The sequence below is a fragment of the Bombina bombina genome, chromosome 8 (assembly GCF_027579735.1).
Source record: "Bombina bombina isolate aBomBom1 chromosome 8, aBomBom1.pri, whole genome shotgun sequence".
Taxonomy (NCBI): Eukaryota; Metazoa; Chordata; class Amphibia; order Anura; family Bombinatoridae; genus Bombina; species Bombina bombina.
Genome location: NC_069506.1, coordinates 311,675,184 through 311,690,399, shown reverse-complemented (window position 1 = coordinate 311,690,399; position 15,216 = coordinate 311,675,184). Strand labels below are relative to the sequence as shown.

General features: G+C 37.8%; 1 protein-coding gene across 1 annotated transcript in view; it reads left to right on the top strand.

The window, feature by feature from the left end:
- Window positions 1-15,216, top strand: part of IGSF9B (immunoglobulin superfamily member 9B) — a 257,520-nt gene that overhangs the window by 78,226 nt on the left and 164,078 nt on the right. Inside the window, exon 11 of the mRNA XM_053691163.1 lies at window positions 1,586-1,736. Coding sequence (XP_053547138.1) covers window positions 1,586-1,736 — 151 coding nt within the window. The remainder of the gene's footprint in view (window positions 1-1,585; window positions 1,737-15,216) is intronic.

Here is a 15,216-nt window from a genome sequence, read left to right as displayed (position 1 = left end):
TGAGCTGTGTGTATATTTTCAGCTAGCAGTGAGCTGTGTGTATATTCTCAGCTAGCAGTGAGCTATGTGTATATTCTCAGCTAGCAGTGAGCTATGTGTATATTCTCAGCTAGCAGTGAGCTATGTGTATATTCTCAGCTAGCAGTGAGCTGTGTGTATATTCTCAGCTAGTATTAAGCTGTGTGTATATTCTCAGCTAGCATTGAGATGTGTGTTTATTCTCAGCTAGCAGTGAGCTGTGTGTTTATTCTCAGCTAGCAGTGAGCTGTGTGTTTATTCTCAGCTAGCAGTGAGCTGTGTGTATATTCTCAGCTAGCAGTGAGCTATGTGTATATTCTCAGCTAGCAGTGAGCTATGTGTATATTCTCAGCTAGCATTGAGATGTGTGTTTATTCTCAGCTAGCAGTGAGCTGTGTGTTTATTCTCAGCTAGCAGTGAGCTGTGTGTATATTCTCAGCTAGCAGTGAGCTGTGTGTTTATTCTCAGCTAGCAGTGAGCTATGTGTTTATTCTCAGCTAGCAGTGAGCTGTGTGTTTATTCTCAGCTAGCTTTGAGCTGTGTGTATATTCTCAGCTAGCAGCAAGCTGTGTGTTTATTCTCAGCTAGTATTAAGCTGTGTGTATATTCTCAGCTAGCAGGGAACTATGTGTATATTCTCAGCTAGCAGTGAGCTGTGTGTATATTCTCAGCTAGTAGTGAGCTGTGTGTATATTCTCAGCTAGCAGTGAGCTGTGTGTTAATTCTCAGCTAGCAGTGAGTTATGTGTTTATTCTTAGTTAGCAGTGAGCAATGTGTTTATTCTCAGCTAGCAGTGAGCTGTGTGTATATTCTCAGCTAGCAGTGAGCTGTGTGTATATTATCAGCTAGCAGTGAGCTGTGTGTATATTCTCAGCTAGCAGTGAGCTGTGTGTATATTCTCAGCTAGCAGTGAGCTGTGTGTATATTCTCAGCTAGCAGTGAGCTGTGTTTATATTATCAGCTAGCAGTGAGCTGTGTGTATATTCTCAGCTAGCAGTGAGCTGTGTGTATATTCTCAGCTAGCAGTGAGCTGTGTGTTTATTCTCAGCTAGCAGTGAGCTGTGTGTATATTCTCAGCTAGCAGTGAGCTGTGTGTATATTCTCAGCTAGCAGTGAGCTGTGTGTATATTCTCAGCTAGCAGTGAGCTGTGTTTATATTATCAGCTAGCAGTGAGCTGTGTTTATATTCTCAGCTAGCAGTGAGCTGTGTGTATATTCTCAGCTAGCAGTGAGCTATGTGTTTATTCTCAGCTAGCAGTGAGCTGTGTGTATATTCTCAGCTAGTAGTGAGCTATGTGTTTATTCTCAGCTAGCAGTGAGCTGTGTGTATATTCTCAGCTAGCAGTGAGCTGTGTTTATATTATCAGCTAGCAGTGAGCTGTGTGTATATTCTCAGCTAGCAGTGAGCTGTGTGTTTATTCTCAGCTAGCAGTGAGCTGTGTGTTTATTCTCAGCTAGCAGTGAGCTCTGTATTTATTCTCTGTAATGAGCTATGTGTTCATTTTCAGCTAGCAATGATCTGTGTATTTATTCTTAGGTTGCAGTGAATATTGTGTTTCCCCCTCAGGTTGGGAGACCCTCTTCCAGTAAGCACAATGTGCTGCCCAGCGGCTCCCTGCAATTTCGCTCACTCAGTAAGGAAGATCACGGAGAATGGGAATGCGTGGCTAGCAATGTTGTGACAAGTATCACTGCCAGTGCTCACCTCACTGTTATTGGTAAGTATGGGATCAGCACCCACAACTCCTGTACCGTACTACTGTACCTTTACTAAAGCTTGTGGTCTCTGAAAAAGAGTAGTCTTGTGGAATAGACAGGAAGGCTTCTATAAATGGATTAGTGCGCAGAGGAGATGTATAAGGTATTAGTGTGCACACACACAGAAACACAAAGGGAGATTAACACCTTTAAAATTGTTTCATAAAGGCTAGATTAGAAGTGAAACGCTAATTAACACTCCCGTTTGAGCGTTAACTGCGCTAGGAGTATGTTTTTTTTGCGCATGTCAGGTTGCACTCGTATTACGAGTTGAAAGTAAACTGTTTTTTGCATGCTAACCCGACGAGGGCAAAAAAGCCAAACTTAGAATATTGCATGCATGTTCATGTATTCCCCAATAAAAGTCAATGGAACAAAAAAGTGGGAAAAAACCCACCGCACTCTTGCACAAACCCGATCACATATTCTCAGGTGCGCTAACCCAACATGAAAATATGAATATTTCACATTCCAATATTCTTCACATACAAGAATATGTTCTATTTATTCATAAATACATCATATTTCTAGATATATCTGATGGTATTTTGGTACTATATATATCTATACATTATAATGTATAATGTTTACTGTAAATACACAGTATAAGACTATCAAATATGAATATTGCATTAGTATACTTGTACATGTTTTCATGTACATGACTGTAAAGGGCTCCAAAGCACTTTTAAATATATCTCGATATGTATACATATGTATTTATTTGTGTGTATGTGTGTATATATATATATATATATATATATATATTGTAAAAAAATGCAATCTCTGGATTTGAAATAAACACTCTATTAGTGTCGTTTCGGGGTGTTCACCCCTTCCTCGGAGGACCCCGAGACGTCATTAAGTAAGTTTCTTTATTTCAAATTCAGAGAGTAAATTTATTTACAGGATTTATATGCATATAACTTTGCACATATAACAGCTAATTAAGAGTTATACAAATATATAATTATTTTATTCTCAGGCTAATACTTGCTCTGAATTCATCAACCTGTCTATCATTTATGTATTGTTTAAAACCTTTTAGTGCTGTAATATATTGTCTGCATATAGTCACTGATATTGACTGCATATAGTCACTGATATCGGGCTAGATTACTAATGGAGCGCTAATTTATCGCGCCCTCGCAAACGGGCAAATTTGCCCATTTGCAGTCGTGCGATAGATAAATCCATTACAAATGTCTGGTTATTGAAACCTTGAGCTCGCCGTAGCAATTAGCGCTTATAGAATTAGCCAGAGATCTGAATTAACCAGAGATCCTACATGGAGGTCCTCTTCATGCAATCTTCTGCTGCACACCAAACTCACCAAGTCTTCCATGCCCTCATAATAAATATTGTTTTATATATATATATATATATATATATATATATATATATATATATATATATATATATATATATATATATATATATAATATGTAAATGTTACAGATAAAGTAAGAAATCGGGGTAATCCTAGAATTACCCGGGTAAAACGTACATACGTACATTACCCAAGCAGCTGTGACTAAAGCTCAATGTACTGTAATTCCCCCATCTACCCTATTTCTTTTGCCTCCACATGGGGGGGGGGTTCAAGAAAGGTGCCCCACCGATCCTCTGTCATCCACCCCAAGTGAACCTTGGGGAATGAGGTTTACAAGGGCCCCTCCGAAACACCGCGCAGGCGGAGGCAATTTTTTTTTTGAAGATGGGGGAATTACAGTGCATGCTATATATGTTTGATGCAGTGACTGCACACTCTGAGGGGATTTATGATCATACATTGGGCTTTACCCACAGCCACTTGGGAAACACTGTAAGCAAAACAGGTCACCTTTTACTTCGGGATGAAACTGGTAAGGTTGAATCTGTAGCAAATACATTATATTGCACAGGTCAGCATTCTGCAGAGAACCTGGCCTGCTGACCATAAATTGACAGACATGCAAGCACCAACATAGATAAACAGACTGCGCATACTATTGATGTATAAAATAAAGTAATTGGGATTATCCTACTTCAAGATGTTTCACAAACACATTTAATTGCAATGACTATTTTCTATACTTTGCTCAGGGGGAACTTAGTAGTATAATGTTGCGGTACTTTTCCAGGGTATTTCACCATCCACACACTAACAAAAAGTTTTTGATCAAACACCACTTTACCTGTACCACCACACATGTAATATATATCATTATCTGTGTATGTGGACTTTATTATGTAGGTAAAACCAGTGACACCCTGAGGATAAGATATATATATATATATATATATATATATATATATATACAGTTTTAGGTATATACTAATATATATATATATATATATATATATATATACAATAAAAATAGCATTGTCCTGTATGTGAAGAACACTGGAATGTGAAATATGTACAGTAAATATACAGTAAAACATATAAATATATATGTACACACACACAGACACACACACACACACACACATATATATATATATATATACTGTATATGCATACAAACACATATTTAGACATATATATGTATATGTGTGTGTATATATATATATATATATATATATATATATACATACAATATAGCCTTTTGCCATCAAACACCTTGTTATATACCATATACCTTTTAACCATTATAGCTTTTTTAATATTTATGTGCGGTGCCGGTTCTCATTGAGTAATGATTGATATATTGTGCTTAGTAACTTCGAGTAAAGTACAGCGATAAAGTTAATCACAATGCTTGATATAGTTTGCAGCTCCCTCTTGTGACAAACTAGAGTATTTACATGACGATTACAAATGTTACCTGTGATGAGTTGGCAAAGGTGGTGGTACTCAGTACTGGTTAGTACCCCCACAAAATGCCCTGTGTATGTGACTATTTTTTATCAGATAGTGTAACTGTAATTTTAATTGTATTTGTCTTGTGTTTGGTTCAACTTTTTTAACGCACTACCCTCTACGCAAGGTTATCAGTCCTGCTATAACTTGACAAGCGTAAAATGTGATTGCGCTCTTGTGATCTAATTTACTTTTAACTTTGTAATAAGTGCTCTATTTCTGTTGCAAAAAGCCAAAAAAAGCCGCTGTCGCTCAGTGAGAGCGACAGTTAGAGCGCCACTTGTAATCTAGCCCTACATTTTTTAAACAAAGTACATAACCTTGATGTCCTTAGAAGATACTTTACACTGAAAGAACGAGGGTCTCAGAAAAAAGAGCAGTAAAACAATAGGTTAAAGGAAAAGTAAAGTCGTAATTAAAATTCCATGATTCAGATAAAGCATTTTAAACAACTTTCCAATTTACTTCTGCTATCAAATTATGTTTGTTCTAATTACCTAATTATCTTTGTTCTAATTATCTAATTATCTTTGTTCTCTTAGTATCTTTTTTGTTGAAAAGCATACCTAGGAAGGCACTGGATCAGCGGTGCACTTCTGGGAGCTAACTGCTGATTGGAGTCTGCTCATGCATACCTCTTGTCATTTGCTCGTTCTATATGTTCAGCTAGCTCCCACATGGGTTTGATGTCCCTTTAATAGCAAATTGTTAGACGCTGCTAAAATAATTTAAGTTGGAAGTGGCTACAAAAAAACTAATAAATACATTGGCTCGGGATTAGTGAGATCATTCAATATCTCATACTGCCCTTAAATGACTTTGCTTAATGGCAGAAATAGTGCTAATTGCGTTTTACATTCTAATCCATCAGGTTAATAATTAAAACTGTGTTTGCCTTTGTGTATTGATACTTTCTTACAGTTTTATTGCGATTTGATATCAACCATAATGATTAGTTAGGAGAGTTAAACTAGGGCACCTTTTTCTTTTGCTGGGGTTAATCACAATTTCTGGACTTCTCTGGTATTGGCAATGTGTTTTTTTTCAGTGATCACAACTCCAAAAAATGTTCTGCCATCAATACCCCTGAAACGTGAAATTGTTACCTCCCAAAAATAAAAGTAAGGGCTAGATTTAGAGTGGTGCACAAACTGTTGTGTGCAAGTGATATTGGATTTTTTTGGCTTTTTGCAAGCAACGGAAATAGCGCTCCTATTATGAGTTGAAAGTAAATGTGTTCTCTTGAGCGCAATCAAATTTAACGTGTCAAGTTAGCGAGACAAAAAAGTTTTACAAAACACATCAAAAATACATTTAAAGGGACACTAAAGCCAATTTCTTTTTCTTTAATTATTCAGATAGAGCAATTATCAATTTTTGGTAAATTTATTTAAAAACCCGGAATGGAAAGCTTTTAGGTTCAGCACCTTATTATATATATATATATATATATTACTATAATATCTAAATCATTTTTTCTTGTCATAGAGTCACAATAACAAACATGTAAATAAAATGTTTTTTTAAAGGGATATATAAGTGAGAAAATGCTCTAATGCTTGCATATTACATTGTGTTTATCTTCTGCAAAGGGGTTAAACAGATGGCTAAAATCAGCACTGTACCAGCACTGAAGTCCGCTGAGCCAATACGAAGCGGCATATGTGTGTAGTCACCAATCAGGAGCCGTAGTTATTGCTGGATCATCAGTGCAGTGCTTCTTTAGAGCTGCATTTAACTATGTTTAATCACTTTGCAGGCGTTAAACACATAATAATTTATTTTACATTTATACCCCTTTTAGCAAGGGTACTACTTCCATAGACCTAGATTTGGAGTTTGGCTTTAGCCGTGAAAACCAGCGTTAGAGGCTCCTAACGCTGGTTTTAGGCTACCGCCGGTATTTGGAGTCACTCAAAATAGGGTCTAACGCTCACTTTTCATCCGCGACTTTTCCATACCGCAGATCCCCTTACGTAAATTGCGTATCCTATCTTTTCAATGGGATCTTTCTAACTCCGGTATTTAGAGTCGTTTCTGAAGTGAGCGTTAGACATCTAACGACAAAACTCCAGCCGCAGGAAAAAAGTCAGTAGTTAAGAGCTTTCTGGGCTAACGCCGGTTTATAAAGCTCTTAACTACTGTACTCTAAAGTACACTAACACCCATAAACTACCTATGTACCCCTAAACCGAGGTCCCCCCACATCGCCGACACTCAAATAATTTTTTTTAACCCCTAATCTGCCGACCGCCACCTACGTTATCCTTATGTACCCCTAATCTGCTGCCCCTAACACCGCCGACCCCTATATTATATTTATTAACCCCTAATCTGCCCCCCACAACGTCGCAGCCAGCTACCTACAATAATTAACCCCTAATCTGCCGACCGCAAAGCGCCGCCACCTACGTTATCCTTATGTACCCCTAATCTGCTGCCCCTAACACCGCCGACCCCTGTATTATATTTATTAACCCCTAATCTGCCCCCCACAACGTCGCCTCCACCTGCCTACACTTATTAACCCCTAATCTGCCGACCGGAGCTCACCGCTTTTCTAATAAATGTATTAACCCCTAAAGCTAAGTCTAACCCTAACACTAACACCCCCCTAAGTTAAATATAATTTACATCTAACGAAATTAATTAACTCTTATTAAATAAATTATTCCTATTTAAAGATAAATATTTACCTGTAAAATAAATCCTAATATAGCTACAATATAAATTATAATTATATTATAGCTATTTTAGGATTTATATTTATTTTACAGGTAACTTTGTATTTATTTTAACCAGGTACAATAGCTATTAAATAGTTAAGAACTATTTAATAGCTAAAATAGTTAAAATAATTACAAATTTACCTGTAAAATAAATCCTAACCTAAGTTACAATTAAACCTAACACTACACTATCAATAAATAAATTAAATAAACTACCTACAATTACCTACAATTAACCTAACACTACACTATCAATAAATTAATTAAATACAATTCCTACAAATAAATACAATTAAATAAACTAGCTAAAGTACAAAAAATAAAAAAGAACTAAGTTACAAAAAATAAAAAAATATTTACAAACATAAGAAAAATATTACAACAATTTTAAACTAATTACACCTACTCTAAGCCCCCTAATAAAATAACAAAGACCCCCAAAATAACAAAATGCCCTACCCTATTCTAAATTACTAAAGTTCAAAGCTCTTTTACCTTACCAGCCCTGAACAGGGCCCTTTGCGGGGCATGCCCCAAGAAGTTCAGCTCTTTTGCCTGTAAAAAAAACATACAATACCCCCCCCCCAACATTACAACCCACCACCCACATACCCCTAATCTAACCCAAACCCCCCTTAAATAAACCTAACACTAAGCCCCTGAAGATCATCCTACCTTGTCTTCACCTCACCAGGTATCACCGATCCGTCCTGGCTCCAAAATCTTCATCCAACCCAAGCGGGGGCTGGCGATCCATCATCCGGTGGCTGAAGAGGTCCAGAAGAGGCTCCAAAGTCCTCATCCTATCCGGGAAGAAGAGTAGATCCGGACCGGCAACCATCATCTTCCAAGCGGCATCTTCTATCTTCATCCGATGAGGACCGGCTCCATCCTGAAGACCTCCGACGCAGACCCATCTTCATCCGGCGACGTCCAACTGAAGAATGAAGGTTCCTTTAAGGGACGTCATCCAAGATGGCGTCCCTCGAATTCCGATTGGCTGATAGGATTCTATCAGCCAATCGAAATTAAGGTAGGAATATTCTGATTGGCTGATGGAATCAGCCAATCAGAATCAAGTTCAATCCGATTGGCTGATCCAATCAGCCAATCAGATTGAGCTCGCATTCTATTGGCTGATCGGAACAGCCAATAGAATGCGAGCTCAATCTGATTGGCTGATTGGATCAGCCAATCGGATTGAACTTGATTCTGATTGGCTGATTCCATCAGCCAATCAGAATATTCCTACCTTAATTCCGATCCTATCAGCCAATCGGAATTCGAGGGACGCCATCTTGGATGACGTCCCTTAAAGGAACCGTCATTCGGCTAGTAGGCGTCGGGAGAAGAGGATGTTCCGCGTCGGAGGTCTGCAAGATGGATCCGGAAGAAAGAAGATTGAGATGCCGTTGATAGAAGACTTCATCCGGATCATGGACCTCTTCAGCTCCCCGCTTGGGCTTGGATCAGGACATCGGAGGAGCTCTTCAGGATGGATCGGTGAACCTGGCAGGGTGAAGATAAGGTAGGAAGATTTTCAGGGGCTTAGTGTTAGGTTTATTTAAGGGGGGTTTGGGTTAGATTAGGGGTATGTGGGTGGTGGGTTGTAATGTTGGGGGGGGTATTGTATGTTTTTTTTTACAGGCAAAAGAGCTGAATTCTTTGGGGCATGCCCCGCAAAGGGCCCTGTTCAGGGCTGGTAAGGTAAAAGAGCTTTGAACTTTAGTAATTTGGAATAGGGTAGGGCATTTTGTTATTTTGGGGGTCTTTGTTATTTTATTAGGGGGCTTAGAGTAGGTGTAATTAGTTTAAAATGGTTGTAATATTTTTCTTATGTTTGTAAATATTTTTTTATTTTTTGTAACTTAGTTCTTTTTTATTTTTTGTACTTTAGCTAGTTTATTTAATTGTATTTATTTGTAGGAATTGTATTTAATTAATTTATTGATAGTGTAGTGTTAGGTTAATTGTAGGTAATTGTAGGTAGTTTATTTAATTAATTTATTGATAGTGTAGTGTTAGGTTTAATTGTAATTTAGGTTAGGATTTATTTTACAGGTAAATTTGTAATTATTTTAACTATTTTAGCTATTAAATAGTTCTTAACTATTTAATAGCTATTGTACCTGGTTAAAATAAATACAAAGTTACCTGTAAAATAAATATAAATCCTAAAATAGCTATAATATAATTATAATTTATATTGTAGCTATATTAGGATTTATTTAACAGGTAAGTATTTATCTTTAAATAGGAATAATTTATTTAATAAGAGTTAATTAATTTCGTTAGATGTAAATTATATTTAACTTAGGGGGGTGTTAGTGTTAGGGTTAGACTTAGCTTTAGGGGTTAATACATTTATTAGAATAGCGGTGAGCTCCAGTCGGCAGATTAGGGTTTAATGTTTGAAGTTCGGTGTCGGCGATGTTAGGGAGGGCAGATTAGGGGTTAATACTATTTATTATAGGGTTAGTGAGGCGGATTAGGGGTTAATAACTTTGTTATAGTAGCGCTCAGGTCCACTCGGCAGATTAGGGGTTAATAAGTGTAGGCAGGTGGAGGCGACGTTGTGGGGGGCAGATTAGGGGTTAATAAATATAATATAGGGGTCGGCGATGTTAGGGCAGCAGATTAGGGGTACATAGGGATAATGTAAGTAGCGGCGGTTTACGGAGCGGCAGATTAGCGGTTAATAATAATATGCAGGGGTCAGCGATAGCGGGGGCGGCAGATTAGGGGTTAATAAGTGTAAGGTTAGGGGTGTTTAGACTCGGGGTTCATGTTAGGGTGTTAGGTGCAGACGTAGGAAGGGTTACCGCATAGCAAACAATGGGGCTGCGTTAGGAGCTGAACGCGGCTTTTTTGCAGGTGTTTGGTTTTTTTCAGCTCAAACAGCTCCATTGTTTCCTATGGGGGAATCGTGCACAAGCACGTTTTTGAGGCTGGCCGCTTGCGTAAGCAACTCTGGTATCGAGAGTTGAAGCTGCGTTAAAAATGCTCTACGCTCCTTTTTTGGAGCCTAACGCAGCCATTCTGTGGACTGTCAATACCAGAGTTATTTTTATGGTGCGGCCAGAAAAAAGCCGGCGTTAGTTTTTCGGGTCGTTACCGACAAAACTCCAAATCTAGCCGATAGGCTCCAATGGGAGCCTCGTTCTCATGCTGTATGACACACCATGAGAACCTAGTGCAGCGAAGGGAGTAAGTAGCGCAGCAAATTTAAAATAAATATGAATATATACATATATATGTATGTGTTTATAAATCTATATACACAAATTAACACATAAATATATATGTATATAAGTATATACTGTACATATATATTTACATTGTGGTTTATGGGAACACACAGTTCCCATAGACCGCAATGTAAAGGCACTTTTCAGTGCCGTTTTTTTTTTTCTAACACCTCATAACCACTCTCTTTAACCCCCTAAACTGCTTTGTACAGTTATTATTTGAAGAAAAAACATTCTTGTGTGTTTATTTTGAATATAGGCACTACACAATTTACTTTGGGGGCAATTGGGGGACATTTTTTAAATTAACTAGAGGCCTGACCTCTGGTTCATTTTCTGAGCGCTAATTGCTACCGCAAGCTCGCAGTAGCAATAACCAGCCACTTGTAATGACTGAGTTTTTATCGAGCACCCGTAAACTGTCAAATTTGCAATAAATTAGCTCTACACTTGTAATCTAGCTTTGTATGTGTTTTCAACTAAAATAACTTCCATGATTCCTATTCTAAAACATATGAATTTGTACACAATATCATACTGCAACTTGTGTGTTTGTTATTGATTTCAAAGCTATTCTGATTAAGGACTGTTGCTGATTGAAAAAACAATTAAATAATATAAAAAATAAGTTTATCTAACGCTTTTTAAGTTGGCCATCTCAAGGATTTATAAAGACCTTTATGGAAACAATAAAAGTCATGGTCTCAGTAAAGCATCACATATAATTCAGTATTGATGTTGACTGTCTTCATATGTTTGAAGGCACTTATTTCATTTAACCAATTTGTGACATATATGCAATTGTTTCATATTTATTGTTTTGATTATTTTTATCATTAACATGTTTAAACCTCTAAACGTGTCATTACAAAGATACGTGAATATTTTGATGCTCACATTAAATCTGTGTTTATGTTTCATAGTTTAGAAGTGAGATTTTAATTTTATTTTTAAAAATACAGTAATCCTTTTTAAAAGTGTTTTTTTACTGATTGGATGGTTGATGTTGAATTGATCCCATGCTGTAAAGTGGTATTGAACAGATACACTGTAACGGGCACACTTAGTGATTAAAGTAAAGAGGTATTGAGAAGATACACTGTAACTGGCACACTTAGTGATTAAAGTAAAGGGGTATTGAGAAGATACACTGTAACTGGCACACTTAGTGATTAAAGTAAAGGGGTATTGAGAAGATGCACTGTAACTGGCACACTTAGTGATTAAAGTAAAGAGGTATTGAGAAGATACACTGTAACTGGCACACTTAGTGATTAAAGTAAAGGGGTATTGAGAAGATGCACTGTAACTGGCACACTTAGTGATTAAAGTAAAGGGGTATTGAGAAGATACACTGTAACTGGCACACTTAGGCCTAGATTTGGAGTTTGGCGTTAGCCGTGAAAACCAGCGTTAGAGGCGTTAACGCTCACTTTTCAGCCGCGACTTTTCCATACCGCAGATCCCCTTACGTCAATTGCGTATCCTATCTTTTCAATGGGATCTTCCTAACGCCGGTATTTAGAGTCGTTTCTGAAGTGAGCGTTAGAGCTCTAACGACAAAACTCCAGCCGCAGAAAAATAGCAGGAGTTAAGAGCTTTCTGGGCTAATGCCGGTTCATAAAGCTCTTAACTATTGTACCCTAAAGTACACTAACACCCATAAACTACCTATGTACCCCTAAACCGAGGTCCCCCAACATCGCCGCAACTCGATTACATTTTTTTAACCCCTAATCTGCCGACCGCCACCTACGTTATACTTATGTACCCCTAATCTGCTGCCCCTAACACCGCCGACCCCTGTATTATATTTATTAACCCCTAACCTGCCCCCCTCAACGTCGCCACCAGCTACTTACAATAATTAACCCCTAATCTGCCGACTGCAAAGCGCCGCCACCTACGTTATCCTTATGTACCCCTAATCTGCTGCCCCTAACACCGCCGACCCCTATATTATATTTATTAACCCCTAACCTGCCCCCCACAACGTCGCCGACACCTGCCTACACTTATTAACCCCTAATCTGCCGAGCGGACCTGAGCGCTACTATAATAAAGTTATTAACCCCTAATCCGCCTCACTAACCCTATCATAAATAGTATTAACCCCTAATCTGCCCTCCCTAACATCGCCGACACCTAACTTCAATTATTAACCCCTAATCTGACGACCGGAGCTCACCGCTATTCTAATAAATGTATTAACCCCTAAAGCTAAGTCTAACCCTAACACTAACACCCCCCTAAGTTAAATATAATTTTAATCTAACGAAATTAATTAACTCTTATTAAATAAATTATTCCTATTTAAAGCTAAATACTTACCTGTAAAATAAATCCTAATATAGCTACAATATAAATTATAATTACATTGTAGCTATTTTAGGATTAATATTTATTTTACAGGCAACTTGGTAATTATTTTAACTAGGTACAATAGCTATTAAATAGTTAAGAACTATTTAATAGTTACCTAGTTAAAATAATAACAAAATTACCTGTAAAATAAGTCCTAACCTAAGTTATAATTAAACCTAACACTACCCTATCAATAAATTAATTAAATAAAATACCTACAATTACCTACAATAAAACCTAACACTACACTATCAATAAATAAATTAAATACAATTTCTACAAATAACTACAATTACATAAACTAACTAAAGTACAAAAAATAAAAAAGAACTAAGTTACAAAAAATAAAAAAATATTTACAAACATAAGAAAAATATTACAACAATTTTAAACTAATTACACCTACTCTAAGCCCCCTAATAAAATAACAAAGACCCCCAAAATAAAAAAATGCCCTACCCTATTCTAAATTAATAAATTTAAAAGCTCTTTTACCTTACCAGCCCTGAACAGGGCCCTTTGCGGGGCATGCCCCAAGAAAATCAGCTCTTTTGCCTGTAAAAAAAAACATACAATACCCCCCCCCAACATTACAACCCACCACCCACATACCCATAATCTAACCCAAACCCCCCTTAAATAAACCTAACACTAAGCCCCTGAAGATCTTCCTACCTTGTCTTCACCTCACCGGGTATCACCGATCGGTCCTGGCTCCGATATCTTCATCCAACCCAAGCGGGGGCTAGACATCCACTGAAGAAGTCCAGAAGAGGGTCCAAAGTCTTCCTCCTATCCGGCAAGAAGAGGACATCCGGACCGGCAAACATCTTCATCCAAGCGGCATCTTCGATCTTCTTCCATCTGGTGCGGAGCGGGTCCATGTTGAAGCAGCCGACGCGGATCCATCCTCTTCTTCCGGCGTCTCCCGACGAATGACGGTTCCTTTAAGGGACATCATCCAAGATGGCGTCCCTCGAATTCGGATTGGCTGATAGTATTCTATCAGCCAATCGGAATTAAGGTAGGAATATTCTGATTGGCTGATGGAATCAGCCAATCAGAATCAAGTTCAATCCGATTGGAACGAATGATGGTTCCTTTAAGGGACGTCATCCAAGATGGCGTCCCTCGAATTCCGATTGGCTGATAGTATTCTATCAGCCAATCGGAATTAAGGTAGGAATATTCTGATTGGCTGATGTTCCGATCAGCCAATAGAATGCGAGCTCAATCTGATTGGCTGATTGGATCAGCCAATCGGATTGAACTTGATTCTGATTGGCTGATTCCATCAGCCAATCAGAATATTCCTACCTTAATTCCGATTGGCTGATAGAATACTATCAGCCAATCCGAATTCGAGGGACGCCATCTTGGATGATGTCCCTTAAAGGAACCGTCATTCGTCGGGAGACGCCGGAAGAAGAGGATGGATCCGCGTCGGCTGCTTCAACATGGACCCGCTCCGCACCAGATGGAAGAAGATCGAAGATGCCGCTTGGATGAAGATGTTTGCCGGTCCGGATGTCCTCTTCTTGCCGGATAGGAGGAAGACTTTGGACCCTCTTCTGGACTTCTTCAGTGGATGTCTAGCCCCCGCTTGGGTTGGATGAAGATATCGGAGCCAGGACCGATCGGTGATACCCGGTGAGGTGAAGACAAGGTAGGAAGATCTTCAGGGGCTTAGTGTTAGGTTTATTTAAGGGGGGTTTGGGTTAGATTAGGGGTATGTGGGTGGTGGGTTGTAATGTTGGGGGGGGGTATTGTATGTTTTTTTTTACAGGCAAAAGAGCTGATTTTCTTGGGGCATGCCCCGCAAAGGGCCCTGTTCAGGGCTGGTAAGGTAAAAGAGCTTTTAAATTTATTAATTTAGAATAGGGTAGGGCATTTTTTTATTTTGGGGGTCTTTGTTATTTTATTAGGGGGCTTAGAGTAGGTGTAATTAGTTTAAAATTGTTGTAATATTTTTCTTATGTTTGTAAATATTTTTTTATTTTTTGTAACTTAGTTCTTTTTTATTTTTTGTACTTTAGTTAGTTTATGTAATTGTAGTTATTTGTAGAAATTGTATTTAATTTATTTATTGATAGTGTAGTGTTAGGTTTTATTGTAGGTAATTGTAGGTATTTTATTTAATTAATTTATTGATAGGGTAGTGTTAGGTTTAATTATAATTTAGGTTAGGACTTATTTTACAGGTAATTTTGTTATTATTTTAACTAGGTAACTATTAAATAGTTCTTAACTATTT